Source organism: Acanthaster planci, linkage group LG01 (assembly GCF_054643075.1).
Source record: "Acanthaster planci isolate LZ-2023a linkage group LG01, COTS_SCS, whole genome shotgun sequence".
Classification (NCBI taxonomy): Eukaryota; Metazoa; Echinodermata; class Asteroidea; order Valvatida; family Acanthasteridae; genus Acanthaster; species Acanthaster planci.
This window is the reverse complement of record NC_141777.1, coordinates 17,738,036-17,757,105: the sequence shown is the minus strand read 5'-3', so window position 1 is coordinate 17,757,105 and position 19,070 is coordinate 17,738,036. Positions and strand designations below refer to the sequence as shown.

The following is a 19,070-nucleotide window of genomic DNA, read 5'->3' as shown; positions in this document are numbered from 1 at the left end:
ACTGCCAACATATGAAGAACATTAGGCCAATAACAAAATGTGGATGAAACTACGCGTGGGCGTTCCATGTGAGTCATTTCACAGCTGTTAAGCAAGGCATGTCCCATTTCTTAAGATGCACCAAGTGGTTTGTTATAGCACTTCTGAAAGGTGGTCTCTGAAGACCATCCTGCAGTCCGAAGGACATCAGGGATAAGGACTCCCACTCTGTTTGCAATGGATGCGGCAGCTGTTTGCATAGAGTGAGCCTTGAAGCATGAAGTGTCCACACCTGCTTGATGCAACACTATGTTGATCCATCTAGCAACAGTCCTTACTGACAGCACCATGTGGGAGCCTGTAACTGATTAGAAGCTGTTTTTTTTGCTTTTACCCCGATTCCTGAGCAAACTGGTTCGTGCCATGTAGTGTTTAAGGTAGGTGTATGCACATAGGCCTCTGTCCGAGGGGTAAGCTTTAAGTTTGATGATCATTCCAGTGTTCCCTGGTTTACTTTGATTGAGCAGATTGCTGATGGTGAAGATGACAGAGCTGGCTTTCAACTGCATTTTGTCGAGGTGTAGTTTGTGTAACATCTGCGTTCTCTGTGCTGTAATCAATGTTAGAAGCGTGACAAGTTTTCATGTCAGTTCCTTAAGTAACAGTACATAGGCAGAAGACAGTTTGCGCAAATAGTCAAACACAGTTTCCACATCCCAGAGCAAAGTGTACCTTGGGGCTGGAGGTCTCCGGGTAAAGGCCCTTTTCAGGAATCTGACAATAAGGGGGTGTGAACCAACTGTTGCACCCTCCCCCCGTAATACTGCAAAGGATGAAAGAGCACTTTGTGCAACATTAAGCGAGTTGTAGCCTAGTCCTCGTTCAAAAAAGTAGTCAGGAATGTCACAATTTCCACTGTATCTGCCTGCATCTCAATGTATCCTTGTATTGCTTCCTGGTTGGCTATCTCCAAGAGGAGAGGATAATGTCGGCAGCTGTCTTTGGAGCTACTATACTTTTGATGGATTTCTGGACAACCTGCAACAAAGGAGTTCAAGTTTCCATTGTAATGGGTGGTAATTTCCAGAAACAGGTTGGGTAAGTAGAATGTATATTTTTGGCATTGCAACAGGTACCTGAATCAACAGGTTGAGCATTTTAGGGAATCCATGTCTGGGAAGGCCATTTTGGGCGATAATTCCTTCGGCTTTGTCTGAAACTATCTTTTGTAAGCATTTTCCAATTAGGCAGACGGGGAAGGCATAAAAATACAGAGACCCCTGCTTATGGAGAGTGCATCAACTGCCTCAGCTTCTGGGCCGGATTTCCACAATACATATACATATGTTGCATATGACGGGCATCACAAAGCACCCCACCCTTCATAGCTAGCTACTGGTCGACCAACCCATTACTGAAGATAAGCCCGTTCTGTTCCGTCATACCCTGAGACTGCTTCCTTGCCATCCTGCAGTCCCTGGTGGACGACTGCACTGACCACCTCTTCAAAGTGCGCCCAGTCGTTGACCATCTTGTTCAGAAGTTTGCCACTGTCTACATTCCTCAACGGGACATTTCCGTCGACAACTCCCTGCTGACATTCTACGGGCGTCTGCACTTTGCTACTTACAACCCAAGAAAGAGGGCCTGCTTCGGCATCAAGATGTATCAAGATGATGTTGTGTCAGAGCACCAGGAACACCGCAGGGTACTTTGGCTGTAAAATTGAAGGTCAATGGAGGTTGCTTTTTGGGCTAGACTCGCCACAAGACAGTCATTCTATAGGGTTTACGTGTTCAGGAAAAAAAAAAAGAATTTTTGAAGACTTTTGAAAAACGAAATATGAAACTAGATAGAAGTGTTTGTAACAAGTACAAACACAGGGCTGTTTTGGGACTGTTTCACCAACAACGTAAGTATTCACAATTGTGATGAATAAACCTGACATCAAGAAACAATGAGAGGATAAAATGAACAATTTACTATTCTGGAGGTCACATATACCCTGAAAGAGTTACTTGGTAATTTACAATCAGTTTCAACCATGATAATCTAACATGACTTGTGTTGGGAAGACTATGGATGGGGGCTCCAGATGATAAGTCTTCACATTCTTGCATGTTCACACAGGCCTACATGTGTATTCCGTTTAGCTTCGTTGTCATCCATCGCAATTTAAAGCTTTTTAAAAATCCCTGGTTGATGTTTTCACATGTATTTGCTTTGTTTAATCTCACGTGCACATTAAACATGTTTTCACATGACAGTGAATTTTATTATTCTAAACACATCACAATATATTTGATTAATTATAACCGAGAGATCTTTTTGATATAACATCAACCACGCATTCACATGTATGCATATACATGTATATGCATACACGTCCGTATGCATTGTACATGGCATTGTACAACAATGCACCGAAGTCATTGCACTACGTTCCACTTACAATGAATTTTGGATACAATGACCGTGGTCCCGCGGATTTCGTAATAACGGTAGGCGACTGTATTTATATTTTAAACAGAATAACAAAATGAAAAGTGATAAGATACAAAGAATACAGCTGTGGTGCTCTGGGTTGCATGAATAATTCATGACTTGTATTGATCGGTGATCCACTGAACAATTGACAGGGCATATTCAGGCTCTTTTATATGGTAACCATTCTAATGTCTTTTCTACTGTTATGTTGTATGTTTGGAACAGTCACATTTACATTTAAACAACTATGCCGATAATTCATGTTCCTCAAATATAATGTGTGCTGGGTGTACATGCACTGCAATGGCATTACAGATTTCCCATCTCATGCTGTTGTCAAAGGGTATACATACTGTTATGATTTAATTTATTTTGTGCAGTTTACTTTCCTAACCTTTTATTCTTTTTTTGTAGAATACAAAATAATACACCTTTTGATGTTGAAATATTTGGCATAGGGAAGCATTCGAGGTGGCAAGGCACCCTTGTCTGCCTTCAAAGGTGAAAAAAATGCCATGTCCCATGCCTCAATAGACAACAGTTCTCTTTTTTCTTTATATTCTATTCTTGTTATTCTCCATAGGTTGGTTACCCATCAAGGGAGGACTCGCCTACCTGCACCTACTCCCGGCTAGATTATGACAGTGACGAGGAATTCTCCTATAGTTTTGCTAGTAAGCACCGGTGTAGTTCTACATTAGAAGGCATTAGAATTAGTACAGTTGTGTGCCTGTATTTGCTACTTCGAATCAAAAGAAGAAGAATATTTTCATTTGTCTCCTTTGTAAGCATAAAATTGTAGCCAAATTATAAGCTAAAGGGTAATTAATAAAAGAGAAGTAAATGTATTAATGATATTTATACTGCAAATGCAATTCATGTTTTTTCTACCTCCTACCATATTTTCATTTTTGTTCATTTTTTCAAAATATATGTACATGTACATGTATCTAACAATATAAAAGTGTAGCTGCAATGAATTTTTCTTATCACACTTTTGTCCACAACTTTATACAGTAAACTCTAAGTTGGCACTCTCGGGACTCAAGAAATTATGATGACTTACGCGAATGTTGGCTTGTGCTGTAAATTGTCATTTTGCCGACTTACACGTACACATGTATTGCCTATGTACATTTATATGATTCCTAGCACTAATTTAATGGCTTTGATTTACCCTGCTTTATTTCTACCTCCATGTTTGATTCCAGCAAATTCGTTCTCGATTATTATCCTGCAAATTCAATAATTGATCATGTACCCCTCAGGACGAAGCAAGGACGGCAAGCCACTTGCAAAGTTGCATATCACATCGTGACTCGATAGTGCAGTACGCGTACGTACATGTCATAGTACATGTATGTGATACAGTTACGGTACAGAAAACATACACTCATCCACACATGCACATTGGTTAAATTCGTTCAATATAGTCTGGATACCAGACCCGATGATTCTGACTACCCAATGAATCATTATCAATAATCGTCTGGGAATCTTTGGGCAGGGAACCATACTACGTTCAATAGGGTGATCACCAAAATGGACGGAGTGCATGCGTGTAGCGCTAGAGGGGTTACTGGTATTGATGTACTCATACTGGCCACGCGCGCACTGGACTTGTTACTTGACACTTCTTAGCAACCGCGGCGAAGGAAACTGATACTGAAGCATGATTTTTTTTAATGCCGTCTGTAATGTAGTTTCATCTTCTTGATGACGAAACCGGTGTACTTCTGACATACTCACACGGTCATGCTCTTCTGCTAATCTACATGTATACTTATTTATTTTTACAGTAGTGCTAGCAGATGTGATACATAGTGAGTCAAAATCTCGAAGATCCTCTTCCCCTCTCTCTCCTCCTCTTTATAACCCATCTTATTCCCATCTAATTTCTAAGAAAATATCTGTGCACTTCCAGAAGGTTAGTGTGGTCAGTCCAGGATATAGTGTGGTCAGCCCGACCACTTCCAGTCCCTTAGATTTCATTTTTACAACCTTCTCATGAGCCCAGTTTCCGCCTTAATTGACCACGACCTTCCCCTACATACTTGTGGTTCTTTACTCAGAATTGCTTCATGACACGCCCCCTCCCGTAAAAAAGACTGTGTCAGTCTTGCCGACATTAAAGTGTATTCATTCATAAACCATCTATCCAGATGTTACAATCAGGAAAATCATGAACAGCTAAAAACATATTCATTGTCCAAAAGTCAGTTTCAAAATGTTTATCACATCTGTAAGGGAGCGTTTCATAATTGTTGAAGGCGGTATTTACTGCGGTACCGCTGTTTTTTTTAGCGGCACCGCACTAGTTACCCAAAAGAGCTTAATGCTGGTACCGCATAAATATAGCAGTACCGCAGTAAATACCGCCTTCTGTAATTATGAAATGTTCCCTAAGGGTTCTAGGCAATCCTTGCAGCCATCTCCTCCATATGCTCGAAGGTGCTGTGGGATGTGGGCAAATGCAAATACAAAATATATGAGAACTTGAAAATTGTTTGTCACTCACTCTGACAAATATGAGATACATATACATGTTCATCCCTTAATCAAAGATAAAAAAATGGAGTGACACAGCGTAAAAACATAAAATTACAGAAAAAAGTTATTATTATCGCAGGTTTTCTAAAGCTATAGTAAACAAACTTAATTCTGAAAATGCAGTTTACGAGAAAATAGTATACACACAGAAATTTGCTACTTTTTCTGTGCAGTCCTTGTAAGTAATTTGTAAACTAAATCTTTTCACGGCAGTTTTTATGCCCTGCTAAGGCCATCAGCATTTGCATTGGCACTTCCTTTTCTGTTATGGACCGTAAAGGAATATTCCTGTAGCATCATGGCCAATCTTAGTAACTGATTGTTACTAGTTTTGCTCTTGTCTAGCCATTGCAAAGCTCTGTGATCAGGAAGCACGATGACCACACGACTATAGAGATAGTTCTTGAATTTGGTAATGGCCCAGATAACAGCCAGACATTCCTCTTCATGCACAGAGTATTTTTGTTCACGTGCCAGCATCATTCTACTGAGATACGCAATTGGATGTTCATCGCCATCCTCATCTTGTTGAGCGAGAACAGCACCAAGTCCAAAATTAGAGGCATCTGTATGTAGAATGAACCTCTTGGAGAAATCTGGTGCATGTAAGACTGGCGGGTTTGTTAACTTTTCTTTCAAGGTAACAAAATCTCGCTCACATCTGTTGTTCCACTCAATTGTGTTGGGGGCACTCTTTTTGGTGAGTTCCACCAATGGAACTGCTAGTGTAGCATAGTGTGGTACAAATTTCCTGTAGTACTCTGATAGGCCCAGAAATGCTCTGACCTGTGTTTTGGTCGCAGGCCTGGGAAAATTTACTACTGCTTCTATCTTATTTGTTAGTGGCTGTATGACACCACCACCAATGATATGACCCAAAGATAAAACCTTTGGACAAGCCATTTTACATTTGAGTGGTATAGCTGTTAAGCCTGCTTCTGCTAATCTGCGCAACACTTCTCTTAAATGGAACATATGCTCCTTCCATGTGTGATTGTAAACACTGATGTCATTGATGTATGCCTTTGCAACCAGCAAGAACTGTATCCATCAATCTTTGAAATGTACTACTACCGTTCTGCATACCAAATGGCAACACATTGTGACAAAATTGACCAAAAGGTGTCACAAAGGATGATTTCTCTTTTGCTTTTCATCCAATGGAACCTGATAGAAGGCCTTTGTCAAGTTGATAGTAGATATGAATTTTGCACTCGTTACATCCTCCAGAATTTCGTCAATTCTAGGCATTTCATAAGGATCAAATTCCGTAACTTTGTTCAGCGACCTAAAATCTGTGACTACTCGAATCTGCTTATCAGTTTTTCGTAAAGCAATAATTGGTGATGCGTAAGAACTAGAAATTGGTTCAATTATTCCCATATCTAGCATACTCTGAAGTTCATTTTGAACTTTATCTTTGAGTGCATATGGAGTATGATACACTCTGTGTCTTGTCGGGTGTGGCCCTTTACGACTTAAGTAAAGATAACACTTCTTCTCTTTGGGTAGGTGTCAATGAATCAGCAATAGACACATCTTGCCATGTCTGGGTTTGATAGTAACTCAACCCTATATCCATACTTCCGTCTATATCATCCTTTTGCTGGATTACATCATTGTTACGAACAAAGAAAAATTCGTTTCTCATGATCTTTATCACAGCTTCATCATATTTACATGGATGATTCGTTCAAACTTGCGTTTGTTAGGCAGTTTGACTTGGTAATTTGTCTCATTAACTCTCCTCAAAATCATGAATGGACCCTGCCATTTGCTCTCAAGCTTGGATTTTCCCATCGGTAGGAAGAATAGCACTTTATCCCCCGGTTAAAATATCCTTGGGGAAGCATTCTTGTCATATTATTCCTTCATTTTACTTCGACTTTTTTTTTAAACATTTTCTGTGGCTTTGGCCATCAACTTGTTCATCTTGTGCTTGTACTGAACTACATCTGTGGATGGGTCATCATCTGTTGTCCACTGCTCTGTAATCAAAGTCAATGGACCCCTCACTTTTCTCCCATATAACAACTCAAATGGGGAGTACCCAGTAGCCTGACTAGGTACTTCTCTGTATGCAAGCAGAAAAGGGGGAATGTATTCATCCCGTCTTTTCATTTGTTTGTCATCTAGGGTTTTGATCATGTTCTTTAACGTATCATGAAAGCGTTCAGTCAAACCATTGATTTGTGGATGGTACGGTGTTGTGGGGATTTGTCGTATCCCTAGACTCTTGCACATATTTTTCATGATCTGAGACATGAAGTTTGTACCTTGGTCATGCACAATTGCCTTTGGCAATCCCACTCTTGAAAATACTTGGATCAGGGCATTTGCTACTGTGTCAGCGCGAATATTTGGTAAAGGGATAGCCTCGGGATATCGTGTCGCATAATCTGAAATTGTCAACAGGTACCCATTCCTTTTTATGGATCTTGGGAAAGGACCCACAATGTCAGTTCCTGTCATCTTGAATAGATTCTGAATGATAGGCAGATTGCACAGTGGGTGTTTACAAGGACTTTTTGTCTCGTCAGTGAATTGGCAAACTTGACAGCTGTGACAGTAGTCGGCAACTTGTTTGAATATACCTGGCCAGTAAAAATGTGAGAGTACCCTATCTTTGGTTTTGGATACCCCCAAATTGCCTGCTAGAATAGCATCATGTGCCAGCTGAAGTACTTCTAGCCTACACTTGTGGGGAAGCACTATCTGATGCACAATATCACTTGGATCAGATTTCCTCTCCCATTTGCGCATGATCAATCCATCCCCATCATAAAAGCACACCCTGTGTTTGTCCACCTCACTCATAGGAACTAGCCTGTCCCTAATGCCTTGCAAACTCTCATCACTGTGTTGCAAGTTGATTGAGACCGTTCTGCCAAACTGGAGAGAGTTTTTTAAGGTTTCATCATCTTTGTACTCAACTGTTGATGTGTTTACATCGCCATTCAAGGTTTTACTCTTACTATTTGCACTTGAAGATGATCTATGCATACCCAGTTCATTTACATGTACCTGTACATCACCTACATCATTACTATCTGTACTGTATACTTCGCCAGCAATCTGTTGTACTTCAATCTCACTGGACAATTAATTCATATTCTTCTGCCACATAATCTTCTAACTCTGTCTGAGCCTGTGCTGTGGTCAAAACACACATTCCTTAAGCTAGGATTTCTCCACACCTTTCATCGAGATCATGTCCTAACAAGACATCTCTCTCCAGCCCATCAAGAGCTGCAACTACTTTTCCTGAAACTATTGCACATTTCAGGTCTACTAAGGCCAAAGGTGCAATCACTTGTCCTCCTACTCCACGGAGTGTGACATGTCTACCTGGCATACAACACTTGGCTGGTACTAACGTCGCCTTAACCACTTCGTGCCGGGGTATTTTTCAATGTTGATGATGCTGGGCCGGCATGACTATCATTTTTTCCGTTTTGCCCCAAACCCTGGTATACGGTTTCAAAATAACACTGGATTATCACCACTTTTGCGAGTGAAAAATGCCGGTAATGCCCAGCAGCCTGGTCTTTTGTTCGGAGTACGGTCTTTTGTTACAGGGCCCTGTTTCCTTTGTGCGAGTTCGGAGACCCCAGCCACGCATATAAACCATACGGCTCCGATTTCGGAGTCCCTGGCTGGTAGTGGTTAACTGCTGTTTGTGTGCAAGCCGAATCTCGCAAAATTCGGACCTGCTTGCCTTCCACAGTACCGTCAAGCATACACTTTTGAAGTTGAATTTCCACGGGGTCATTTACCACTGTTCGAACCCCTGGAACTACACGTACTTCATATCTGTTAACTGACTTAGTATTCACCCCTTTAGTCAGTGACTTGTTTTGACAAACCTTAGGTTGTCTGTCCTGGATGCTGTTTCTTCTACTTGCGCCAGACTACTACTACTAACCTGATTGGCCTGCGACCTTAAAGGGCAAAAGGGACTTATATGTCTATATTCATGACAGTGATAGCACTGCCTCTCACTAAGTGGAATATACTTGGATCCCGCATGACCATTACTCCCTTGCATATAACCTCTTTTGTTTTTGTCGGTACTGGGTCCATCAGTATCAGTACCACCAACTTTTATGCCATCTACTGAAGACATTCCTGATTGCTCACTGGAATTTGACATCTTACTACTTCCAAAGTCACTCTTGTGACCAGGATGGTGATTTCTAGATCGCCACGTACTTTTTGACATATCGGTTTTACGCCAGTATTCTGAACCTCCCCTGTTAGCTACATAGGCATCCGCCATGCCTGCTAATTCCTTGCAAGTTTTGGGATTTTTATCCCTAAGATAGAGTCTAAGGTCATAAGGCAGTTTGTTGAGTGCCTGTTCCATGACCATTAGATCAATAATATCTAATGGGTTGGAACCATCGATCTCAGTGAACTTCAACCAATTTGGGAATTGATGGGAAAGTTCATTGACCCAGTCGCGAACAGTTTCCGTGCCCTTTCGCGCACGCTGACGGAAATTTGTACGATATGTTTCGGCTTTGATCTCATATCTATCCATATCTATCCTATCTATCTTATGAACCCAGTTTCTTCCTTAATTGACTACGACCTTCCCCTATATACTTGTGGTTCCTTACTCAGAATTGCTTCATGACACCGACTTACATAAAGGAATTTGTGTGGTTTTGTGGAAAAGGCACCGAGAAAAATATGCCGACATATACAAAATAACGACGTGTAAATGCCGACTTAGAAATGAAATTTTGAATGGAATGCATCACAGACGATCGGGACTTTTGTAAAACGGCCGACTTGGACGATATGACGGGTTATGCAATGTCGACTTTGTCTTCATTATTGTATATATTTCACAATCCTGAGGACTCAGTGCTGTTATCTAGGGAAGACACAATTCAGTGCACAGGTTTTTCTGTCCAAATTGTGAACCCAGAACTAATTTACTGCAAAAATTTCACAATCCTGAGGACTCAGTGCTGTTATCTAGGCAAGACATAATTCAGTGCACAGGTTTTTCTGTTCAAATTGTGAACCCAGAACTAACTTACTGCAAACATTTCCGAGAAAGGGATTGATGCTTGCTTATTGCTGTGCACATAAACATCAATAAATCCATCAAGAAAAGAAAATTTAGCCCTGCAAACAATAAATAATGCAGGACTTTTTCACGCACAGACCAATGTAACATTGAGTCTTTCTTCCTAGGATTACATCACAGTTTTTTTCATGAATATGGAAATACTCATGAGCATACAAACCAAAAAGGCAATAAAATATCCTTTGAAACCGTGAAACAAAACTTAAAAATAACCTTAACTGAGACACAAAGGCATATTTTAATGTTTTTTTTGGTCATATTGTCAAAATCTGAAAGGGCACATGTTTCTCTGTCCATTAATATCAGTTTCATATCCATATTTGCTGTAGTTAGGGAAATGTTTTTTCAAAAGGAAGTGTGAGCTCTTGTCCAACAGCCTCGTATTTTTGCTTGATAATTCTGAATCTGTTTGCCCCATACAAAAACAAATTGATTGCAGTGTCTCTTTAGTCCCTTTGAATTGCACCTGTCAACAAAACACATGACCAGATATGTTGCTGCAAGTACAGTACATGCTTTGGCATCTTCATGATGATGGCCCAAAACAGTGAAATTTGTCTATATGGCTTACTACAAAACATGACATCAAACAACCCCAACTTTTAGACGGAAATGTAAAAAACTTCAAGGCATGTAGAGGTTGCTGATTGTGTACAGTTTTTACTGGTTACATTTGAGCTTTGTGAAGTGTCACTGATATAGCATAGGTGAATTTGTTTTTCTGATCATGTTTTCATTTATTTTTAGCTTTCAAGGAGAACCAGTGTTTTGAAAAGTAATTAAATTTTGGACTGAAACTTTGTGTTAATTGCAGATGAAGGTACATAAATTGATGCAAAGATTTCAACTTTTGACTGTCTTATCCTGATTTTTTAAATAGTAATCAGAATAAATCCATCTTAGGCAACTTTTAGTATTAAGTACAAGGAATAAACAAAATTTGCACCCTACACAGCCATCAATTGACATGCAGCTCTGCATCACCATTTTTTTTTCATTTTTTAGCCTCTTAGATGCGCATACAAACTCTGTCTCAAAACATCTTTTATCCTCTTGGGGCTGGTGATAATATTTACATCTATGATGGAACTTAATCTGTAATGTGGCGGTTGGAAAACATTTCTGGATAGGTATAAGCACATTCGCACTCTATCAGACACCTTTGCACTGAACTTGACTAAAGGGCTGAGTCCTCTTAAAGTATTTTGGGAGAGGGTGGGCTTCAGCACTTGAACATGACTCTTTCTTCATTCATAAATACCTCAGACAGTTTCCCTGTTCAGCAACGTACGATTTGAGTGTGCCTTTATATAATTTAATAATGCCTACTGAGAAGGGATAATGCCAGCTGCATAAATCACGGGCTGGTGTCTGGATACAAGACAGTTTCATCGATTCTCATTGGTCAAGATTCTGTGTGCATGCAGCTTGCCATGTGCTTGTCAAGTCCATATAACTAGATTTTATTGGATAACTTGCTCAAGGAAGATACCATAAAATGGATATGGGTATTTGGGAAAATGAAAGTAAAATTCTGGAATAAAATCGTTGGAAATCCATCATATATTGACTTTGTTTGACTCTCTGACTAACAAGGTATTTATCATGGGAATACTGACCAAGCACATACATGTATTGTTCCCTTATTATTGCCTGCATGTTTTTCTACTTACATGTAGTTGTTCAGAGGCTTCAAACAGTTCTTTTTTAGCAATGGGGAACAAAACTGACAGCATTTCCAATGCCATATGACAGATTGATGACCCTTTTTCACAAACGGACACCTTAGCACCTTGTGGCTGATTTCTAGATATTGTCTTTGTAACCTTTTCACTGATTAGTTTCTCCATATAAAAAGGACAATATCAACAGATTTAGATTTAATATATAATCAGATAAAGGTGGCTTTATGTGTCTAAAAATACGAACACCTCTTATTCACTCCTTCTTAACAGACTTTAAATGACACCCAACTAGTGTTGTAGTCCAGTACTTTCCAAGCCATGTCTACAGCCAGATATTAAGGTAGTTGGATGGGTTACACTGTAAAGCTGACTAATACAGATACTGAGGCGATACTGAGAGCTTGGACAATCACATTCATGTAAAACCCAAGACGTAATGTTTTCTTGAAAGTACTCACAGAGTGCTTTTTGAAGTACTTTTCTAGTAATTGAGGGAATAAAAGTGTGATTCGGTGTTTTGAAACTGAATTTAAATCATTTAAAACCAGACAGGGAGTTGGGGGTAATAATGGAATGAGCCAATTGTTTATCACCAGACCTGGTGTATTTTTGAAAACAATCCAAGCGTTTGTTCCCATTTGTAAATTCCTAAGTGAAAAAGTGTCTATTTACTTGAAAATTCATAGTTCTCCAACAGTGTTTGTCAATTTAATTTGATATTTAAAGGCATGTGCCTCATGGTCATTACCGAAATCTCCTGATATTGCAATTGGTGCATATTACATGTACATGTATATGATGTGATGTGGAGCATAGCTGGTCCTGTTTGGAATTAGATTTCAAATGTATGGAATGTAGGCTCATGGTTGCACTGCACATGCCTGTGGAATCATGGTTCTCATTTATATATAACAGAGTCCATAAAATAGGAATCACACTTTCATTTGAAACCGGATTCTAGTTTTACCATCTGTTAAATACCACCCACGTGATGGGCTTTTGACTGGTAGAGTGTGGAAACTGTCTTGGGTATTTAAGAATGAAAGGTATTCCAAGAGTATTCCATTACTGGCTAATCTACTGGTACTTCTAATGTTTCTATTGCTGTTTCCACACCGAACAGCTCATTATTTGATGGTGCCACCAATACTGAGTGACAGGTAGAAATTTTGACTGCTGCAAGGACACTAGTTTACCACAATATGAATGATACATGGTTAAACTAATTGAGTAGAGAATCACATTTCTCTCAATTTTCTGACTTTATCACTTTTCTTTTCACTGAGTATACAGTATTCTAGAAACCTAAAATCATGTTGATCTGACACTGTGCTTTAACATGTTGAACTGTCATATTTAATACTGAAAGCCCTATTTTCCATTTTGATTCTTTAGTTCATCGCACTCATCAGACAGAATTAGTGCGTCTCATCACAGATCACTGCCCACTCTTGGCTTTTCAAGCAGCTTGTGATTGGCTGAGGGAAGTCATAGTGTCACCCATCACTGTTGAACCAGGTAGGTTAGAGGATTAACCATATGCTGCCTGGTTTAATTTGAAGTTGCATGACATATTCCCCAGGTGATTTTCAAGATTTTCTTTTTTCACAATTCTTTCATAACTTTATGTACTGGATGATTACACCCAAATGAATGATTGTCTGGTGGCTACTCTAATCTGACAGACAACATCTATTGACGCTTGAGTCTTTCAGCCAGGCCTGCCGCCTTGTAAAGAGAGCCCAGATTGTACATTGTTAACGTAATTTTCTTTTGTTCCCGAAACTCGCCCAGTGTGCTGCTTGCGTCTTTTCAAATGCAGACCATATTAGTGTGCAGCGGTATTGTATCGCTTATACCTGGAGCTCTGGAACATTTTTGCCCCCAGTGATAATCTGCTTGCCCTGATTGCCACAAACAGTGGTACAATCATTCAAAACAATGACGGATTTCCTCTGCTATTGACAACTGAAAAAACATATTGGCAATTCCCAGCAGATCTGTCTTTGTTCCAAGTACGACCTTTTGTTACAAGGCCAAACTCCTTTGTCCAATTTCAGGCACCCTGGCTTTGCGTATAAGACCAACATGAATTTTTGGGGTCCAGAAAATGCAATTTGGAAACGTCAGCCACAGAATGTTGTGTTTCTGGCACTAATTTTCAATGATTCTTTTATCGTAACTTTGGACTCGCTCGTTGTAAAAAGTTTGTGTTGACTGAAAGAAAAAAGTTTTTATTCACACTTCTGTGTCATCTTAATTTTATAAAGCTTGGGTGTGATTTGTCCGGATTTTTCTGGATTTCCGGAATTTCTGTGAGACTCTCCGGAATTTCTGTGAGACTTTCTGGATTTCCGTATTGTCAATGCTTTCAATTTATAACTAAGCAAAAGACTTGCACAAGTTTAGGTGTATAGCATGCACTATAATGTTGATACTCCCCCCTGGCAATGCGCCAGATACATAGGTAATAGTACATTGAACAGAGGGGGTATCATTGTTACGACATAGGGACCCAGGCCAGCGGTATGATCATTGTGTGTATGTACATGTACTGTACATGTACGTTCACTGTGTGTGTATGCACGGTACATTTGTTGTCATTGCATGCACTGTGTACTACTTGTGTCCGTCTGCCATTGCGTCTCGTTTTGTTCTCTTGGTGGTCTGATGTTGTTGACGTACATCAAGAAGTCATACAAGGTAGTAGGTAGGGAAGGGGATCTGAATGTAGACAAAGGATTCAAGAATTCTTGGAAATTTTTCTGGCTGGAAACCGAGGTGGACAGAGAATTAACCAAGGGGAAATCTATATATTATCGTGACAAAATGTTCGACCAATAGCCAACTTCGTCATATATCTTGCCTTGACTAGAAGTACCCACTCAACGGTTCAACAGAGCCAGGTGGTCTGTAGTACTCAACCGATCGCTATCTTGTTTGGTGCATGTATGCATGACTAATGCAAAACACTGCGACACTGCCATGCATGCATGCCCACCTTGCGTTCATGCTGAAGTGCGTGTGCTAAGTTTGAGCTCGTCAAAAATTTTGGTGTCCGTGTGTGCATTCTCAGGCTCTGAGGTGTTTCATTCAGCTTTGGAGCAGGTAAAGGAACGGCTGACTCATCATCATGTTCATGGCAAACAAAGCAGAATTGTGCCATGCGTGGGTGTTCTCACAAAAACCTGTTTCCCTTTGAAAGGCTTTGAAGTAGGCAATTGCAACTATGGATCACCATGTCTGAAAGGTTGAGTCATCGCAGGTTAGTAGCCTCGGCTTTAGTGTTATTATTTAAGCGGGAAGATTTCCATATAGGCCTATTCTACCCCCAGAACTTTGGGGTTTGAAGTCTGCCCTGCTTTCATGTTCAGAGTGGGCGGACATCGGACCCAAAGTCTTGGAGGTACAGTAGGCGTAGGCCTAAGTTCCGTGATATAGGCCTACGGCCACCAGTAATTCTTTCACTTCAGTAATCACAAAGCAAAAATATTTGACCTGATAAAATGGTGTTTTATACAGGTGCTAGAAGTTACATTTGGAACTCAGATTTTATGATGTTGTGTCTTTTTCTTCAATCTTCAATGTAATGACATTTTGGGGTCAACAGTGATGTTAGGACATACGTGTAAGTTTCAGTAGGGACAGTTTCTGAATTCTGATGGATGCCACTACTGTTGATTGTACGATTTTTGCATGATTGGTCGATCAACCTTTAATTGTCAAGTTGTTGGCATTTTCAATCCAATTAAAAAATCAATTGACATTAGGCATTTGGTCATTTCTTAAATGTTTTCTAATATTACCCCTTAATTTGGTTTTTGTTCTTTGAAATATATGTACAGGCATGACGGCTCCCCACGGAAACCAGGTAAATCCAACAGAATGTGTGCCTTTTTGAGGATGGGAAGAAGTATAACAAACTCACCCTGAACACAGGAGGTGACTACAGTAAAGAAATCAACAAATATAAGACTCAGGTACCTGTACAGACTCCAGTTGTATCTGCTGACCACAACTAGATCTCAGGCCAGCTGATTCCAAAGCAGAAAACTGAGAAAGTGCATGTGCACAGACAGATTCAAATCAATTTTCTTTAACAGGATACATGCACCTGCACTGGCCCAGGAGAGGTCATGCATGTACTGCCGTCCATACCATGTTAGGTTACATGACTGGCACCGGGGCTAGTACCTAGACATCTTTCTACAAAGAACCCTGCATTGGACACACAGAGACAAAAGACCAGTGCGTGGAACCCCAGGTGGGATGGCACATATAAAGACAACATCCATGACCTGACAGGGGTGCAGCTGAGTGTGTTTCTCCTCCTCTTACTGCTTCCAACAAAAACAAGGGGTATGAGTCTAGAGAATTGCCTGCTGTGGTTTCTTATGCAATGAGTTTTTTAATCAGCATTTTCAAACATTATTTTCAATGGAGATTTGTTTCTGTTTAAAATTCTCAGTTATTACATCAGAAATGCACCTTTAATTTCTGGATTATCCATATGTATTTTTCAGTTCAGAAAGTTGTGTAAAAGAAGAAAGTAAGAGAAGCATTACAATTCTAATAAATGAATGCATTATCGCTTACATATGTGTATTTTCTGCAGATTTAACAAAGACCTTGAAAAGTACTTGACATTGACAGAACCCTCTGTCAACAATTCAGGGAGAAAATATTTTAAAATAGAAATTCTGTACCTTAGAAATTGATGTCTGGATGAAAGTAAGATTGGATGATACATTTTAATACAGCGACAAATGGCAACTGTTAGGGAGTCCACACAAAAAGAATGCATACTTTAACTCCTGGGACATACATTGTTACCTAAGTTTGTGTATAGTAATCGTGTGAATGTTTCAAGCCCATTCTCATCAAAGTTGAGATATGGAACATTTGATTCTTTTAATTTGCCAGTTTACGATGTCTGAATTTTTAAAAGAATAAGGACACTTAAGTTCAATTTACTTTAGTTCATTGTTGTCTGTGATGAATACACTAACATTTGTGACGCGCTCTGGTGATATGTTTTCATACTGCACTGTGAAGAAGTGTGATTTATTTATTTTATTCATGTAACTTTTCAAATGTATTTATGACTCACAAAGAAGATTAATGAAAATCATAAACATGTACTTAGTGTTTCTATTTCCAAATAGGTCACTTAGGAGACATTTTGTGGTAAATTTTTCAACCTTAGGGAGACATCGGTCATTAGGGAGACATTTCAATGTCTCCCAAATGCTCCAACTACCAGAAGGAGGCCAAAGGAGGTCCAAATTTTGAGAGATGATAGATTAGGGTCTAAATTGAAAACATACAAAGTTTGGTTCAGATCAGATTAGGGAATATTTAATTATGGGACAGTAAAGTTTGTGTACGTTCCTATGGGAATGTCTCCCAAATTACCCATTTTCGGTAATTATTATTAGTACCAGTATGCAAAAAGACTATAATGGATGTGTGTGTGAATTTGTTTGCATTTAAATTACGCCATGTTGGAGTACCACGACTTCAGTGGACCTGAACATCAAAAGATTCAAAGCAACATCATTTTTTCGGGAACTCATTCCATGGCACAACAACCTCCATGAAATTTAAAAGTTATGGTCTGACTTCAGAGACCTAATGCAAATGATGAAACAGTCCTTGAACCACGATGGAGTACAACAGTTCAAGAGTAGAACAGTGAGTGAAACTCTGTTCCAAACATATTTAGCAAAGGATGTAACGTACTACATATACGTCATGGCTGTAGTGATAAGGAGGCGGAATAAGGAGAGCGATGACACAGAGTGTAGAGTCCTCTTAGTGCTGGTGGGAACACATTTATTCAGCCATGTGTAGAAGACTGTTCACCCACATGCATTGTAGATACATCTAGTAGTCACACTAGTTATGCTAGTCAGATGGAACGCGATCGGGACTTTGGAGTGGTAGCCAATGATAACAAGGTAGTGTTCTCTGTCCAGTTCAAATAAGTCCATCTCAAGTTGGTCTATGGGGTTGTCGAGTCTTAATATGGGTCAAGTGGTTGTTTGTGTTGCTTGGTTTGGTTTTCTTGGCAAGCAGGGCATCCCTTGACTAGTGTGGCTATGTCCTCATTGATTTTCGGCCAGTACACTGAGTTTCGCACTTGGCATCTTGTCTTTTCTATGCCTAGGTGCTGACGGATATTGTCTCGCTTATTCTCTGGCACGAGTACCTGTCTACTTTTGAAGACGGCCCCGTTGGAGACTCCGAGTTCATCTCAGTATGGCCAGTATGACCACAGTTGGATAGGTAGTTCCTTGATTAAGTCTGGCCAGTCTGTATATGATTTGTTGTAGTACCTTCATCACAGGGTCGCGTGCGGTTTCATGCTGGAGTGCCTCAAGTTTGCCGCAATCAAACTAGGACCAGATTGATGGCCTTGGTGACTGGATTGTCATTGAGATCAATGCCATCTACATGAAAGTCAAGGGGTATGCTGTGGCTTTGCGGGGTTTGGCAAACGACCAAGAGCATCGGCAAATACCATGGACGATCCCTGTTTATAGTTGATGGTAAAGTTGTAACCCTGAATCTTCATGAGGAGTCTTTGGAGACTCGGTGGGGCACTAGTCAGGGGTTTGTTGCAAATAGTCACCATTGGCTTGTGATCCATGTGAATGTGGAAATCTGCACCGAACAAGTAGGAAAGAAAGCGGGTGATGCCGAAGACTACAGCTAAGGTTTCTCGCTTGATGTTGGAGTAGCAAGAATGACGTGAGAGATTTTTTGAGGCGACAGCGATTGGGCTGTCCTCCTGCAGGAGACATGATCCTAGCCCTCTCTGTATTGCACCGACTTCCAAAGTGTATGGTTTTCGGGATCGTAGTAGTGCAAGCAAGAGTCACTGGTGATTGCACTTTTGATGGAGACGAATGCCGATTGTGATCTTCCTGCCACAGGTATGGGACATTTTACAAAGTAGATCCCTCAGAGGTGCTGTCTTGGTTGTTAAATGTGGAATGTATGCGGAAACATAGTTCATCAACCGAAGAAATTTCTGCATGTACTCCACATCCTGTGGAGATGGAATGGCACGGATGTGCTTGATGCACTTTGGATCCGGGTAGATGCCCAAGGTGGAGTATACTGAACCGAAGAAGTTGATCTTGTTCTGCTTGATCTTCCATTTTGAACTGTTGACTAAGCCCGCGTGTTCTGTGGTCTCAATGAGGTGGAGTGCAGTTGCATCATGCTCAGCTTCTGTCTGCCCAAATACGGCAATGTCATCG

The 19,070-nt window shown here is 40.2% G+C and overlaps 1 protein-coding gene across 3 annotated transcripts in view; it reads left to right on the top strand.

The window, feature by feature from the left end:
- xpo5 (exportin 5) overlaps positions 1 to 19,070 on the top strand; it is a 357,136-nt gene that overhangs the window by 156,020 nt on the left and 182,046 nt on the right. For all 3 annotated transcript variants that reach the window (XM_022232992.2, XM_022232990.2, XM_022232991.2), the window contains exons 11-12: positions 3,050 to 3,140; positions 13,198 to 13,320. In XM_022232992.2, the coding sequence (XP_022088684.2) occupies positions 3,050 to 3,140; positions 13,198 to 13,320 (214 nt within the window). The remainder of the gene's footprint in view (positions 1 to 3,049; positions 3,141 to 13,197; positions 13,321 to 19,070) is intronic.